The sequence below is a fragment of the Magnolia sinica genome, chromosome 19 (assembly GCF_029962835.1).
Source record: "Magnolia sinica isolate HGM2019 chromosome 19, MsV1, whole genome shotgun sequence".
Classification (NCBI taxonomy): Eukaryota; Viridiplantae; Streptophyta; class Magnoliopsida; order Magnoliales; family Magnoliaceae; genus Magnolia; species Magnolia sinica.
Window position 1 is genome coordinate 42,296,621 of NC_080591.1, and position 17,617 is coordinate 42,314,237.

Consider the following 17,617-nt stretch of genomic DNA (forward strand, 5'->3'; position numbering starts at 1 on the left):
GGTTGAGTTTGGGTTAGGTCTATTTCAAATCCGGGTTGGGCCTGGTCAGCCCTAACTCGGTTCGACTCGACTCGATGCCAAACTCTGTACAATATAAGATGCCATCTATACAATGAGGGGTTTTTGAAAACCCTCTTTTGAAACCCTTTTTCTTTTAAGTTTAGTTTTAAAGGTTTTTTAGTGTGTGAGTTTCACACCAACTTTAACAAAGGATCACCGCCATTTTAAGTGAAAGTAAACAAAGAATGGTTTGGTTTTAACTTTACGTTTTAAGTTTTATTTTTTATAATACGAGTTCTACACTATTTTCAACAAATAAAAAAATATATATATATTCTCATCTCTTGAAAAAAAAAAAAAAAAACACCGTAGTGCATGCTACAAACTCCACACGCTACGACCCCTGTAGCGTATGCTATAGGGGATTTACACTATCTAGCTATGCTACGTAGCGCTACGGCTATGCTATCCTATGTAGCGTACGCTATCACTATTCTACGAGAGCTATATGAAACACTGACTAGTACCACTAGAGCACACCTCTCTCTCTCTCTCTCTCTTTGTATATATACTGTATAGAGATGTAAGTCATGTGGAGTTCCATGCTCTTTTTCTATATTATTAAAGAACGTTAGTCACTTTTAACTATCACAATTGATTGTGCCCTAATCTCTCTCTCTCTCCGTCTCTCTCTTCCTTGGTTCCTCTTCTTCTTCCTTTCTTTATTCCTCCTCCCTTCTTTCCTTCTCCTTTTCAATCTCTCCTCATGAATTATCAACCCAAGATATAAAAAATGGTCCAATTGCCCCTTTGTCGGTAGTCTTAACTAATTCATTGTTTCTACTCCTATTGCTACTAAAATTGCATTCCATATACTGTTTTAGTCCGATGATTTTTAGCTTCTAAAGCATCACTCCATAGTTCTAGCTTTTTGTTTACTCCCTCATCTTGTCAATCAAAACTATGTCATTTGCTAACAACATACACAATGGAAAGTAGGGCTCTTCCTGTCTTCATCTAATTTCTTTTTTTTTTTTTTTTGGTTGAAAGAATAGTATTCTTCTAATTTCAATTAGTTAGAAATATCTAGTGATCTTGTTTTAACCTTTTTTAATAGCTAAGGCGATGATGGTGTTAATGTGTTTCTGGGTCCTTTTTAGTTTATGTCATGAAGATTACACGTGTTTCTGGGTCCTTTTCAGTTTATGTTTGCTTAGAAGCCCCAACCATCCATGTCTGGGGGATCGAGAAGCTTTTGTGAATCGACGTGGGCAGGGGCTTAAGAAGCGAGGAGTAGATTTGTTGGTAGTTATAACATTGACATGAGAGGTAGGAAAGAAATATGGGGTGAGAACAATGCTGGCAACAGGAGGTTTGGGGGAGAGAAGGGGTCAGTATCGGGGAGGGTGAGTTTGGAAGGGGAGTGATGAAGAAGGGGGTAGTCCATGGGGGTGAAAGTCGGGCGGGTTCAACCCGACCGACTTGTGACCGACCCGACATTGGGTTGGGCTTGGGCAGGATGTATCGGGTTTGGTCTCGGGCTTGGGCTATACAAACATCAACCCAATAAAACTTGGGTTGGGCTCGGGTTGAGGTCTTGGGTTGCCTTACCCAACCCGAACCCGATCGATATATAAGTTATAAATTATAATTGAGTGCGGATCGTCTGTGTTGAATGCACAAGAAATTCTAGTGCCGTCGGATTTCAGTGGTCCACGTCGTGCTACGTAATACGACTTTTAAAAGAGTAGTTGTCCTATATTCTAGCTTGTTTGTTTAGAAAAAATGAAGTTTTTTACGATAAATAACTACATATATAATTAATAAAATCATAGGTACTAAAAATAAGACGTTTATTGAAAATATAATAGACTAATGTATTAATGGAAATATTAGCATGTATCAACCCAACCAACCCGACCAACCTGATTGAGCTTGCTTAGTTTGGGGTTGGGTTGATAATTCCTAACCCGAGGTCGGGTTGAGTGGGGTTGGGTTAGGGTTGAGGTATAGGAACCTTGGGTTGGGCTAGGGTTGAGTACCAACCCGACCCAACCCGCCTGACTTTCAGCCCTAGTAATCCATCCTAGGGGAGAGAAGGTAAAGGGTTATAGGGAAGCGGGTTTAATATTTTAGGGGATAAGAAGAGTGTAGAAGAGCAAGGAGAGGGGTGGACCCGAGTTGGCAGTAAGAAGGGATCGACCGAGGGAAGGAAGAGGGGTGCAAAGTTGTTCTTAGAGGAGGCTCTGACGTTGTATGTCAAAGGCCATCCTGAAGATTGGTTACCCATCAACTTCTCAAGGGCCTTTGGGAGAGCGGGTGAGGTTCTAGAGGTGATGATTCCTCATTTTCGAGGGCCCGACTCTCCTCAAGGTTTTGCCTTCGATCAGATGAGGATGGACGGGGAGTTGGAGGAAGCCATTCGTATACTGCACGACGAAAGCTTTCCTAGAAGGAAGATGGTGGTTTAACGGGCCAGATTTGGTCCGGACGTGGTTATTAAGGAAATGGAGTTGAAGGCCGGAAGGAGAGGTGGGACTAGCAAAAAAGGGATGTTAGGTGTGGGGTGTAGGGAGGGAGGAGGCGCCGACAAGTGTTACAAAACATACGGTGATGGAGGGGGAGAAACCTAGGCCCTTTAAGGAAGTTGTAATTGGAAGAGGGACTGTTGTAATGCATCAACAAGAGAGAGTGTGGTGCAGGGAGAGGAAGTGTCCCTAGCTCAGGGGCGATGGGTTTGGGGGAATGACATGCCAGCAGGACTGGAGTTCTGTGTCAACTCGACAGTCGTGGAGAAGGCGAGAACCTAACTTTAGTGGTTAGTGTGGCAGTGGTGAAGAAAGGAGCCCTTTTCTCTCAAGTTAGGGTTTGACTGAAGGCATGCTGCAAATTAGAAGACTGGGACAACAAAATTAAACCACTTTTGACTAACAAACTATGGATATTGGTGAAGTCGGGCACCAACGTCAATTAAATGGGCATGGTAGGAGTGATGTTCAATGACGGACTGTTTCTCTCCATTCATAAATGGGAGAATGGTTCTCCTCTTGGGAGTGAGATCGAATGGTATTTGATTTGGGGGATTCCACTTCATCTATGGAAGGAGGTGTTCGCAACCCTAGGAGAATGTATAGGAGATAGGCCATTGATGAGGCGTTGGAACTTGGGTAAGACATTAATGCCTCTCGATTATGCATAAGATGAAGCAGAGCTTTGCTGGCCCCAACATTCATCTCTCTTAGGGTGTGGGAGAATTGTCTCTAGTTGAAAGTGGAAAAAGAAGTGTTGTGGGGGTTGCCTTGTTGGTGGGGGGAGGCTGGGATGCATTGTGAAATTGGGCGGTAACTTGTCCACGGCGATAGTAGGAAATTGAAGGTGTATGCTTTTGATGATCCGATAGAGCTTCGAATCGGGGAGAGTTGTCTTGTGCCTCTCAGATGGGTGGTAGAGAGCTAAGGGACACATGGATCAATCACATTTGTTGGGCGGGGTTCGGTGTTTTGCGGGAGAAACGAGTGATATTGGTGCACCAAGTATAGCGAACGTGGTAGCTGGAGATGTATCACACACGCGTACTAGTCCAACTTATGTGGTGGATTCGAACTGTTTTGAAGCAACGAGGTGGCTTGGAGTGAGGCTAGGTCTGAGGTTGGAATCTCTCCTCATGTTCGGGAGTTAGTGTCTAGCTCGCAGATGCTTGTTGAGTTGGATCGGGCCCGAACCTCTGCTGAAGCTTATGAAGGCGCGACACATGGGTAGGTGGGGGCTTTTAAAGCCCTAACAACTGGTCTTTTATAGAGACAGGTGGGATGTTTGACAAGCGCAAGGTAGACAAGTTGCCGTCGGCTTTTGCCACCAAAGAATTTCTTCGTTGGTTATAGACGGATCTCGTGTTGAGAAGGGTAGGTGTGTGCGACTATTGTGGGATACTATCAGCAGCTTCTATCTAAAGAGGAATGGACCCGTCCGAGGTTAGATTACCTCCATGTTGATAGCATCTCGGAAGAATCAACTAAGTGGTCGTAAAGGTTGGTATCAAAAGTTGAAGCCATCGTGGACAGTTTGGATAGCAACAAAGCTCTTGACCTCGATGGTTTTCCTTTGGCATTTTTCCAAAAGTTTTGGTTTGCGGTGAAAGAAGATGTCATGGGATTTTTTTAGTTCTTTGAAAGAGGTCGTATTTCTCCAGAATTGGGAGCCTCCTTTATTGCTTTTTTTTTTTTTGAAGAATGAGAAATATATTAAAGCCAAAGGAAAAAAAGAAAAGAAATGAAGATAGAGACCACAACAGGGCCAAAGGAGAAAACAAACAGAAGAAAAAGAAAAAGAATAACTCGAGATTAAAATAGGTTGAAGCTAGGAGCGATGGAATGAGAGATTTGTCTATGAGAGGTAGATATAAACCATTCCTTCGTCTCTTTGAAGATGTGTTGAACAATAGTGGTGGAGGAAGAGGAAACAAAATTGTGGCGAGATTGAAAGAGCAGGAAACAAATAGACCATTCCTTCAACTCCTTTATTGCTATTATCCCTAAGAAGGAGCGGAGAGATTAAAAGATTTTAGACTGATTACCCTTTTGGGAAGCCCACACAAAATTATCCTTTTGGGAGGTAGGATATCTTATCTTCTGTTTGTCGATGATACAATCATCTTTCCTTGAAGCCAATTCTTTTATGGTCGACAATTTGCGTAAAGTGCTTGTGTGCTTTGAGGCAGCTTCCAGGTTGAAGATTAACGTGAGGAAAAGTGAGAATGTTGGGGATCCATCTTTTTAAAGGAGCGGTTTCGAAGATTGCCTCGTCCTTTGTATGCAAAGCTGGGTCTTTTCCCTCCATGTACCTGTGGCTCCCATGTGTATGGGGAAGCTGGACAAGCACCTATGGGAGAAGGTGATTGAGAGAGTAGAACGTAAATTATCCCAGTGGAAGAGCCGCCATCTATCCTTAAGTGGGTGGTTAACTAATGAGGACATCACTTCACGTACACCTTTGCGTATGTATCAGAGGAGGTGGTGGGCCGCGCCGATTTCCCTGTGGTTAGGCAAGTACTCGTGATCATACTGAAGACCCCATATGCATGTGCGAGCATCTGAAAGACCCCACACTAGGAAGATGCGCATGGGCTGCTTTATGGAGGGATCTAGACTGTTGGATTGGAGGGACGTGACGATCGGGCCGTTGGATCACATGATCGGGCCATTGATCATGGATTGTCCACACTAGTTTTTCTTAGACTTTATCAGCTTGTATGATTTAGTTTTGTTTATGTTATGTTTGGACGTCATTGTGAGTGTTTTTAGTTGATTTTATTTAGACTAGGGCTATTTTCGTTAAAATTTATAAGACGGTGATTATTGTAATTAGTGAAACTTCTTGGAGCTATAAAAAGAGGGTGGGCATGTGACTCTCTCCCCCATTGGATTTGTGAAAAAAAAAAAAAACAAAGAAGCTTTTGCTACTTTTCTTCTTTTTCTTCTTCTTCCATCTTCTTCTATCTTCATGAGATTTGAAGATACTTTCATGTGATTTGGAAGAGAGATTGGTATGAGGCTAATTTTCATCAACGGAGGTGCGATGTCTCCATCTATCCCCACATCTTCATCCCTTTACTCTCGATTAAGGTATTTTATTTGAAGTTCTTCAATTCTCCCATACCAAATCTTTATCTTCTCCTAAACCTAACTTTCCTTACCTATCTATAATCCAAACCTTAAAGACCTAAACCCATCCAACCTAGCCACATGTGTGACCGTACGGCCACACGTGTGAACCCCTTAGGTTGGCCATACGGCCACACCTTGTCCTCTTCTGATTTCCCTTCACTTATGAATCAAAACCCTTCTATCTTTACCAAAACCCTAACCCTAAATCTAGAAATCCCTAACTTTCATAATTTCCCAAATTACCAAATCCTAACTTTTCCCATTCTTCAATTCACCCAAAATCCTTAAACCCATCTATCCAAAACCCTAATTCCCATGTCCTAACCTATAAACCCTTTAACCCATTCACCCAATTTGATCTCATAAACTCTAATTCATAGATTTCCCCAAATTTCCTAAAACCCTAATTTCACCCTAGGATGTATTAAGTTTTCTACTTTAAGGTAGGCTTTCCCTATGCTAATTGGATGTCCCTACATCCATTAGATCCTAGTTTCCTTATTTAATGATTTTGTGTGGCGATGTTTGGTAACCTAGGCTAGGATTATGCATGATATTCTTTTGGTTTTTGTGGTATTTGTGATGATAATGGCAAGGTTTTTGTTTTTTTTTTGTTAATTACTTTAATTTTGCTACTTGATCTCACATGATATTGGTTCATGCATCGGTCTTGCACCATTAACTCTTATCAAAATAACTTTTGCCAATTTGCCGGTGTATTTCAAGTCCTTGTTCAAATGTCCTCTAGTGGCATGGGAAAAGCTTGGTAGGATGATAAGGGACTTCTTATGGGGTTCAGAAGAAAGCAACAAATTTCATTTGTTGAAATGGGAGGAAGTGTGCAAGCTGTTGAACGGGTTGAGGAACTTTTCAGGTATGAACTCGGCCCATATTGGGCAAATGGTTATGGCGGTTCAGGATGGAGGAAGGCAACTTCTGGCGGGAGATTCTAGCTAGCCATTATGGGACTGAGAAGGTGGTTGGGAAACAAAGAGGTCGTCTTTGTATAGGGCTTGTTATATTTGAAAATCGGTTGCAGCATCTAGAGAGGTGTTCTGGCAAGGGGTTTCATTTTTCATAGGGGACGGATCCAAAATTAGATTTTGGGAAGATTTATGGTGTGGTGGCTCCCTATAGAAAAGCTATTTCTGCAGTCCGGGTCATCTTGCTCTGTTAGAGGGTCTTAAAGTGGTAGATTGTTATTCTTCTTGTGGCTCTTCTGTGGTTTGGGCTCTGATTTGTAGTTAAAACTTATCTGAGAATGAGGTAGACGAGTTCGTCACCCTTTTGTCCCGGTTGCAATATGTTCATCCTTCTAGGTGTTTAGATTTTATGGTATGGTCAGCTCATAGTTCTGGTCGATTCTTTGTCAAGTCCCTCTATAATCTCATTCAGACTGAAGATTTCAAGGACCTAGAGGGTCATGCTTTCCACTTTTGGTTTTATGGAGCTCCGTCCATGGTCGCGGCTTTCACATGGTTGGTGGGGAAGGAAAAGGAGGGTATTAACGATAGATAACCTCCAAAAACATGTGCTGTATGTGTAAGCAAGATGCTGAATCTATTGATCAATTATTTATCTTCTGCCACTTCACTCAATCAGTGTGTTTTTGTTCTTGCGGTCTTTGGGGTGGATTGGGTTACGCCGGGCACGGTCAGGGACTTCCTTTGGGCATGGCATGGAGGGAATGGGGAAGGAGAGAGATCTTCTTGGCTTTTGACAGTTCTGGCTGTTTGGTGGTCCATTTGGGGCAAGAGGAATAAAAGATGTTTGCAGGATTCTTCTTGTTCGGTGGAAGCAGTTGAGGAGCAAGTTAGAGGATTGGTCTCCGATTGGAAAGTTGCTTGTAGTCGGTAGTTTGCAGGTTGCCCTTTATGGGCTGTTTTGTTTTTCTCTTTGTATTTTTTTTTTCCTGTTTTTGCTGCTGCCAGCAGGCCTTTAATAAAATTCCATTATCCTTAAAAAAGATGGTGTTAATGTGACCAAGGTGTCCCAAATCGGTTACATATCAGCCGCAACGGCCGATATGTAACGGTAACGATGGGGTCCGTTACGTGATACGGGGGCATAATAGGCGATGGGCCGATTTTGCAACCATAACGGCTGTTATTGACCCGTAACGGCTGTTACGGGCCTTGAAAAAAAAAAAAAAAAAACGTACCTCTTTTCCTTTCTTTTCTTCTTCTTCTCAGGTAGCTGCGGCTGCGGCTGCGGCCTTCTTCCTCTTCTTCTTCTTCTTCTTCTTCTTCTTCTTCTTCTCTCTCTCTCTCTCTCTCTCTTCTTTCCCTCTTTCCCTCTTTTTTCTTCTCTCTTCTTTCCCTCTTTTTTCTTTTCGGTTTCCCTATCTCCTTTTTTTTTTGGCAGGCGTACCGTGCACCAGCTAGCTGTAGGTACGTGTCACGCTAAGACGAGCGCTTACACTCCTCGAGCTCCGAGTTGTACGAACGGTTCAAAGGAGATCAAAGTTATATGGGCTCCACAGTGATGTATTTATTACATCTACACTGTTCATCTATTTTCAGAGATCATTTTAGAGCACTACCCAAAAAATGAATTATATCCAAAGATCATCTGGACCACACCAAAAATAGCAGCGGAGGTAATATTTTCACCGTTAAACAATTCGTAGGGCCCACGGTAACGTTTATTTTCCATCTAATCTGATCTGATCAGACCCGAGTGGGCCCCACCATGATGTATATATTTTATCCATGTCGTCAATCCATTTTGCCACGTCATTTTAGGTCAGGATCTAAAAAATTAATAATATTTAAATCTCAGGTGGACCACACCATAGGAAACAATGGTTATAGAATGCTCACCATTAAAATTTTTCTTAAGGTCCACTGTAATGTTTATTTTCAATCTAACTTATTAATTGGGTCACACTGACGTGGATGAAGAGAAAACACACATGTTAGCTTGATCTAAAACTTTTGTAGCCCCCAATAAATTTTTAATGGTGAACGTTTAATTATTGATGTTTCTTATGGTGCAGTCCACTTGAGCTTTGGATGTGCCTCATTTTTGGGCTCATGCCCTAAAATTATTTGGCAAAATGGATGGACGGTGTGGATATAACACATTCATCATGGGTGGGGCCCAAAAAACTTTGACACGTGTGCTACACTTCACAATCTGAGTCCCGCCTAATTCGAGCCTTAAAAAATTGTACACGAGACATATATTAACTTAAAATTTAGCAATGAAATTATGGACTGCAATTGCTAACTCACAATGCCAAAATCAAATTGTTTGAATAGTTTTAATTGTTAATTTGTGGACTTTTATTTTTTAAAATAGGGCCTTTTGATTTTTTTTTCATGATTCACTATCCAATAAATGTCCACCAATTCATAAGTGGGATAATGACAATAAATTGCATGAATTTGAGGCTGATTTGGTGCATAGATTGGTCCTCCAAGTCAGCCCCAAATTGGCAACGCCATCTACCTGAATTTAATTTCATTTTTTTAAAAGAACTATTGGGAGAAATGATATCAAGTTGTTAAGTATATAAATTAGATATTTAGAAAATTAAATATATGAATTTTGTAGTCAAATTCAGGTTATCTGGTTCATAAATTCATCAGATAGTCCGATACAACTTCTCACACCAAAGAGTAGACCGTTACACCATCATAAACATGTTCAAATTTATAAATGAATGCATATTTGGAATGCTTACAATATTCCAGATTTAATCCATATTTTTTTATATTTTTTTGGCAATTTTTTTTTTTTTTTTTTTTTGCGCCGTTACGCCCCCATATTGCCGTTACGCCCCCGTATCCGTATCGGTTTCGGAGGGCACCGTTACGCCAACCGATACCGATACGGGACACCTTGAATGTGACCCTTTTACAAGAAGGATGCATAATTCTCTAAGCACATGGAAACTAGGAAAGCAAATATTTCTTAAAAGCCCGATATTTCAAAGAAATTAAGAGAAATACTGAGTTGTCTCATAATGGTATCCTCTTTGCCGATCTGAATGTCTATGATTTATGACATCGTTTATGTCCTGATGAACATGTATCCAAGCCATGGGCTTGAGTTGCTGAGATCTTTAGTTATATGAAAACTTCAATATCATGAGATAATAGAACTGATGAAGTTAAAATGCATGATGGTGGAATCATTGTAAAGAAAGTTCGTAATCAGAGGAATATGATGATTTGGAGCTGCAATGAAGTCACCTTAGCAACCCATTCATCTCTTGCTCATTTACTTTATATTACCTCCCTCAATGGATTGAAGCCCCTTAGTTATCTTTGGATCAAGAATTAGTTTTGATCTTTGATACTAAAGGGATTGCTTCAATTCTCCACTTTTTTTTTTTTTCCTATTGATATGTTTCTTTCTTTATTTCATTTTTCCTTGTCTTCAATTTAACTTGTCTATGAGTCCACAGTCTTTAAGTGAGGTCATTGATAATCTTGTTGGCAAGAGGCAACGCTATGCATATAGAGATATGTGTTCTTGAGAGAATTGAAGCTTGGGACATGACATAAAGGAAGATTGAATTGCAAGAAGACAAATAAAGATATATGTAAGAAGAAATCATGCGAAGCAGAGAGAGGGAAGCAACAAACATAGGGTTTTCTTCCTTGGACGGAACATTGGATTAGGATATTCAATAATAGTTCTCAGTTAAGATACCTTCAAAAGAAACCTTTATGAGAAACCTAAAAGCTGTGGCTATTCTCAACAATTGATTTTTCTCACCAACTAACTTTTAAATTTAAAAAATAATAGTTTCATAAATCATAATAGAACTCCAAAAAATATAAAATCAAGCAAACATCCTGCACTACTTTTAGGGTTATTTTAGGCCTCAAGACTGTATCTTGCAAAAGACAGAGACGTCAAAATGTGAAAGGCCTCTAAACTGTTATAAATTATCCAAAGTCGAGAACCAAGTATTCTTGGAAGTTGTTACGTACATGCATATGTCTGATGTCATTGATGTCCTCTTTCAAGTCAATGTTTTCTTGGGTTAATGGCATCTTTGCTTTTTTCCATGACCCTGATACATTGACTCAAACCGTTTGATCACATTTGACCATCCATTAAATAGATTTGATGCTATTTGCTTTTTGGCTTCCCCTTGCTTCATGAATTTGTTTTGCACATTCGGAACCCCAATTTCCTTTCCTTTTTTTAAAAAACTTATTTATTATTATTATTATCAGTTTGTTTTAATATTGAGTATTGTGGTTGAGCCCCGAAAGACTTGCTTGCATAGTATTTAACCACTTTGACTGGTTTAACTACTCACTAGGGCCACCAGTGGGTTGGGTTCATGCTAGACCATGGTCTACCAAGCCTAGCCGATGATACTTGGCCTACGTCTGCATTGGGCCTAGTCAACCCAGTCATAGTAAAAATTGTAGCCTGGCTTGTGCTTGAAGATATTTCTGGAGGATGGTCATTGAGCCATAGATGTTAGGACTGTAAATGGCTAGAGCTCGCCCATCATGGGTTGAACTCGGGTTGATCAATCAGGTCGGGGGGCTGTGACCGAGCCTATAAATCCACCTTCTTTGTTAATTGGGCTGGTCTTGTGTATCTTTCTGAGCCCATTGGCCCAATTCGGTCTTGAGGAGTTTATGCAATTTAAACACCAAGGGTACCATAGTAGTTTAGTGTCATTTATAACACAAACACTTTTGACCTTCCTCTTCCATCTCTCTCTCTCTCTCGTATGCTTGTAATTTAGTGACATTTATAGCATGAAACCCTACCCTCCTCTCTCTTCCAACATCAATAATGATCCAACTCTCTCTCTCTCTCTCTCTCTCTCTCTCTCTCTCCTCTCCCATACTGCATGAACAACCGACAACCATAGATGGTTATGCTCTAAATATCTTGTAGATTGAAAATCCTTTGATGGCTAGGTTGTTGATTGAACGAGAATTGTGTGCTTTCTTCTTAACCATCCATTTGCGGGCCAACGATCGAATGGATACATATAATCTTCAATCCAAGAACTTTTAGATAGACCACTCTCCTTAGTGGGGTCCATATTATCAATGGTCTGGATCAACAATAGTCAATGTATCGAATCTTGACACGAGTTTCTATTGAAAACTTTTCAATTGGGCCCCAGTAGGGCTTGTGGTTCAAGCCTGCCATTTTTCCCATAGGAGAAGAATGGGTTGTCATGAACTAGGTTTTTGTTCATGGGTTTGGCTTTAAGATACGTGGGCGGCCTTGATAGCCCTGGTGGGTGGTTCATTGAGATCGTGGTTCTGAATATTGGTATCGATAGGCATATCGGCTTGTCCAAAAAATGATATGATATGGGTGTCGTGTATCGATATCGGTTTGTATCGGTCAAAAAATTTTAAGCCAAAAAATTAAGGAAAATGTCAGGAAAAAAAGAGTAATAAGATATTCAAGAATCTATCAATTTTTTTTATTTTTATTTTTGGTATTTTGGACATGCAATGATGGTGTATCGGACCATTCTTTGATGAGAATGTTGTTTGTTAGTTTGATTTGTTGAAAGTCAACTAAATAGGCCCTAATTGAACACAAATCAAGCATGATTTGGTGAATTAGGGCTATTACATTGAAATACAACAAAAAGAAGATAAAAATATCAGAAAGAAAGTGAATGTTTACCCTTCTTTTCGATTTTTCTGGTAATGGTCCACTTTGTTTGAATTTGTCAAATCCCCACTTTGTTTGAATTTGTCAAATCCCATTCAAATCATTTGTTTTGATCCCAAAATAAGTCCAGATCTTGCCTAAAATGAGTTTTAAGCTTCCTTCATGGTTTAACTGAAAAAAAAGAAGAGGAGACGAGTGAAAATTTGAAAAAAAAAAAAAAGGTTCAAATTTGGGCTTTTGTGGACATATCGGCCATATCGGTTGCATATCGGTGACGATACATCCTGTATCCGATGATACATGTCGATACGGGCTGATACGGGTAAGTTATTTCGTATCGGGCTGGTACGGCACTATATCATGTATCGTCTCATTCCGATACGGATACAATATGGCCATATCAGCCGATGCAATACCAATATTCAGATCTATTATTGAGATCCCTACCATTGATTTGGATCTTCTAGAAACAACAGTCATGTAAATGAGAAATATTTTGAAAGAGGGAGGAGACTCAACAGGGAGAAATATTTCTACCCAGCTCTTTATTGATCAACTCAACATCTTTAGCTCTACTTGGGGGAGACTCAACACTTCTTTGGTTGGATGCATAATCAGTTCACCCCATCTTTTATGAAGGAGCAAGCATTGTGTTCCCAGTTTTCCATGTTTGATTGAATTGCTATGTCCGACCGAGCAGAATGTATCATGTGTTCCCGGGCATGACATTACACTAATGTAATTTTCCAATTGGTAAAGGAGAAAATGGCACCTATATCACACTGTAATACATTTTTCCATTATGTAAAGGATAAAATGGCACCTATTTTCCCAGCTATTTCCAGTCAGCAAAAACTAATAGTAACGCATACATAATACTGAATTCAAAAATATATAATCTTTCAAAACATTGAAAAATATATAGTTATATCTGATTCCCTTAGCTTTGCAGCCATGCTAGTTTGACACATCCTTTAAGTTGGGTTTCAAATGCTTGAGATTTATTCAAAATGAGGTGAACCAAAATTTTATGGCAGCAGACTACCACAAAAGCAGTGACCAAAAATACCTAGGCATGGATGAAGAATGCCCTTCCTAAGATCAGCAAAACAAATTTGCGTTCTAGGCTCTTGATGATATGCCACAAGTGTCTTACGTTGGTTATCTAAGCAAGCTTATAATTGGTTCAGTTCTACAAAATTTCAGAAATAAAACACCATAAATATGATCCACTGCAACAGTGATATCTAAAAAGAGCCAGCATTCTTGACTAAAAAGGAGGATGTAGAAGGGAAAAATCAGGCAAGGACAAAATACAGGTAATGCAGTGGCAATCCACTTCAGAAAACATCATGTAAATGACAACCGATCACATTGCTAACATGAAGAAAATTACCAAAGTTGCTAAGCCTCCTTCTTGGGAGGTGAAGAGATTACATATTGTCTTCCTTCATCAATCTTATGAAGTTGCAAAGACAAGTGGATGTTGAGTAACAATCCCATGACCAGATGCCTGAAGAAAATCATCCTTGCTCGAAAGGATTTAGAAGGGGTACATTCTGTCATTTAGAATGCATCTATCGGAGGTTTCTGTTAAAGGTGTTACCGTGTTAGTCATGGAAATCCTTCTCTTGCTTATATTTTGATAGCGTGTGAAGTAAATACATGAATGGAATTTATATTATTGTTTAAACTTGATTTTTACAGTTTCATTTCTGATTTACAATAACAGAGTGGCAGATTGATCTCAAGTCTAGTTTGAAAGGTTTGTCAAAACTGTTTTTCTTTCTTCATCAATTACGGAAATCATGTTTGATATTCCTGTCTGTCTGTCTGTCTGTCTTCTATGTGGTTAGAGGACATGTTGAAGGCCCTGAAAGAAAAGCATAAAGAGCCAGAGCCAGAAGAGCCAGAACCTGAACCAACCACCGAAGTTCTTTTTCTTTGCAGCTATGAGGGCTGTGGAAAAACTTTTATTGATGCTGGGGCTTTGAGGAAGCATTCACACATCCATGGGGAGAAACAGCATGTTTGCCAACATGCAGGATGCGGAAGGGTAACTTAATATGACACTCGTGTATGGTTCAATATATTTTCCACAGCATTTATATCAGATAGTAATAGAGGTGGCTCAATCACCAAAGATTTTCCTTATTGAACAACAGAAGTCCTCTAGTTCTCACTTCCCTTATGGCTCATTATAATTGTCAGTTTAGCTTTTGCCTTTATTGTGTAGTCGACCTGTTTTGTGGAAACAGGTGCTCCTTGTTCATGGTTCTGCATCCCTTCAATTCCTATATGACTGTGCTTTTAGGTATCGAAATGCTGTTAACCTGTACTCATTTTTCCTTTGTGTGTCTATTGCAGAAATTTCTGGATAGTTCCAAGCTGAAAAGGCATAACCTTATCCATACAGGAGAGAGGCATTTCGTATGTCCTCATGAAGGCTGTGGGAAGGTGATCATCCTACCCGTGTCTTTTTTTTTTTTTTTCCTGGGATTTTAATCTGCAATTTAGGATTTTTGGCTTGTTTCTTGTTCCTACTTATATTGCATCTATGTCAATATTTGTGGGCCATATGCAAGATGCCTGCATGCTTGCATCTTCAATTTTGTTTGCATTTCCCGTACATTGGGAAATGATTCATTCACACATGATGTTCCGTTCAATGCAGTAGTATTTGTTCCTTTCAATTAACTTTATTTTGAGAAATATGTCATGAGATGTAAGCAATTTCATCATCAGGAATGAAGATTTAGCTGATAACTACAAAATAAGAGTTTCATGATCCTCCCAGTCAGTTGCAATGAAAACTATCTGAGCACTCATGGATGATATTATCTTTCTTATAAGTTATAACATACCTTGTTCATCCCCATCATCCTCATCATCATCATCATCTAAGCCTTATCCCAACTATTTAGGGTTGGTTACACGAATCCTGTTCACCATTCCACTCTTACATCGAAAAGTCAGATTGTCAGGATTCGTGAGAAAAAGTTGTGGCCTATTTAACTCCAGCTGGCAACCGGATGCAACCCCCCTTCATCGGTTGCAATGAGAGCACAAAACCCCCACAGAGATGATTGTTAATTTTTTGCTGGGGTCCCTGGAAAACGGATGGCAAAAGTATGACCCTTGTTAGATTTGGAACTTTGGCACTAGTATCTTTCACAAGTGATTGAATCCAGTCTTACATTCATCTAAGTGACATGATGGTTGTATCCTCTATCAACTTGTAGGTCGTTTTCCTTTTGCTTCCCTAGACACCTCATCACTGGTAATAAATGTCTATTAGCAGATACTCTCCTAAGGGAGATCATCCTATTAGCATTATAATCCTATTTATGGATAGTAACATAATTAAATCCTTTATGTTGAGAGGAATTCACTAAAACCAACGTACTTTCTTGGATAAATGAGATCACAGTGCTTCTTCCTCTGTTGCTGTAAACTAAACACATTGGGTATCATTTCTTTGGGTTGTTGTTAATCAAGAGAGCTTCTGTTGATCTATGATGTGAATTATATTACTGGTTTGATTTCTTGAATTTCATATACGACCACGACTTCTATAAAATGTCAAGTATTTACAATCAGTGTTTTAAATATCAATGATATCAGCTGATATATCCCACGATATATCTTGCATCCCACCTGTATGATATGAAACACACAGGTAGTGCTGATATATCCCACCTATTCGATCCAGCGATCATTTTCGATTTTCGATCCATGCTTTTGTTGTAGATCACGTTAAACCAGTGTCAAATGGTTACAAATTTATGATTCTTCATATTTTTGAACTTCGATTTCAAGATTTAGGGGAGATGGTCAAGTTGCAAAAAATTGAGAAAAATCAAAATTTCTCAATTTCTCACAAATCAGTTGCAATCTTTGTATCCAAACACAAAATTAAACATGTATGTAACCTAATCTAGTGATTCTTCTTTTGCTTTTAAATGTATTGCTCGTGTTTCCATACATTTCTTACGTTTATAAATTATATGAATAGACTTTGAATATACTTGCATCAGTTCAGTTGGAAAGCACATATATTAGAACCCCAGAAACCCCCATTATGTGCAATTTTTTTGTAATGTTTTGATTTCAAAGTGTGTATTGATGTCTTTTTCAACAATCCTTGAAGTTTCATTGAAAAATTCAACCAATTTCCTATGTTCCCATGTTTCCCAACAACAATGATACATTATGTGATACAATCGATATATCCCCTGCAATAATAGATATGCATCTGTATCCCAAGGGTGCGATACATTATGCGATAACAATATTTAAAACATTGTTTACAATCATAGATATGTTTGCGCCCCAGAAGAATCTATGCAGAGAGAGGGAGGGTGAGGGTTTCCTTCACTTAAATCTGTTATATCTTTGTTGCATGGATTCACTTTTCAGTAATAAGTCTTTTCACCTGAAAGAAAACTTCGGCTCTATCTGGTTGCTTCAATAACTAATCTTTTCACCTTGAAGAAATGACTGAAAAGACTACTAGAGTCTGATGATCCGTATGCATACTCAGCCTATGTTCATGTTGCATACCATCAATTCAAATGTCCAAATCATGAGCCTCATATATCAGGCTGAAAAGATGATCTTAGCTGGTTGATTGTTGGATGTTCTAATCAGTGCTCAAGATTGTGCAATGGATTTAATTTATGGACACTTATTCTTTTAATCCTTTTCTGTCCATCTCTTAATGTAAACATCTATAGCGATTAAGCTATATTGCATGGTTAAACTCTCTCCTAGTATAATCTTGCAGTCCTTATATAGTGATTGTTGTCTTCCTATGTAGAAAGAAATCTATCTGGCTTGTATCTGATCCACTTTTGAAAGATATTAAAACTGTTCATCCCTCTTTTTAACGTAAGTGTTTTCTGAAGCTAGATCATATGCCATAGCGAAATCAAGGATATCACCCCCTGTCTTGTTCCTTCTCCCAAAACTACATCCTTCTTCCATCCTCTCATATCTTCTGCTCTCTTTTCCTACATGACTAATTAAGTCATACAAATATCGTTTCTTAGTCCAGAATTCCTTGCATTACTCTGTCCATAGCCTCCTAGAATTGTCTCTTGATTCTATCATCTAACCCTACCTAAGGCACATTAGCACTTTACAACTTTCTCCTTTTAAATCTTTACCTGCACTATGCCTACCCCATTTTTGTTATTGTTTTTTCCTATAGACCAAAGTTTATATCCACCAATTTGTTCAGTTTTTGCCTTTCTGCACTTGGTCTCTTGAATGCAAGCTATGATAAGTCTCCTTCGTTTTATCATATCCACTAACTCAATGTTCTTACCTGTCAA

The 17,617-nt window shown here is 39.3% G+C and overlaps 1 protein-coding gene across 2 annotated transcripts in view; it reads left to right on the forward strand.

The window, feature by feature from the left end:
- LOC131235499 (zinc finger transcription factor YY1) overlaps nt 1-17,617 on the forward strand; it is a 71,383-nt gene that overhangs the window by 24,641 nt on the left and 29,125 nt on the right. Inside the window, exons 3-5 of one of the 2 annotated variants that reach the window (XM_058232684.1) lie at nt 14,014-14,046; nt 14,138-14,337; nt 14,649-14,738. In XM_058232684.1, coding sequence (XP_058088667.1) covers nt 14,014-14,046; nt 14,138-14,337; nt 14,649-14,738 — 323 coding nt within the window. The remainder of the gene's footprint in view (nt 1-14,013; nt 14,047-14,137; nt 14,338-14,648; nt 14,739-17,617) is intronic. The other variant, XM_058232685.1, reaches the window with a different exon arrangement.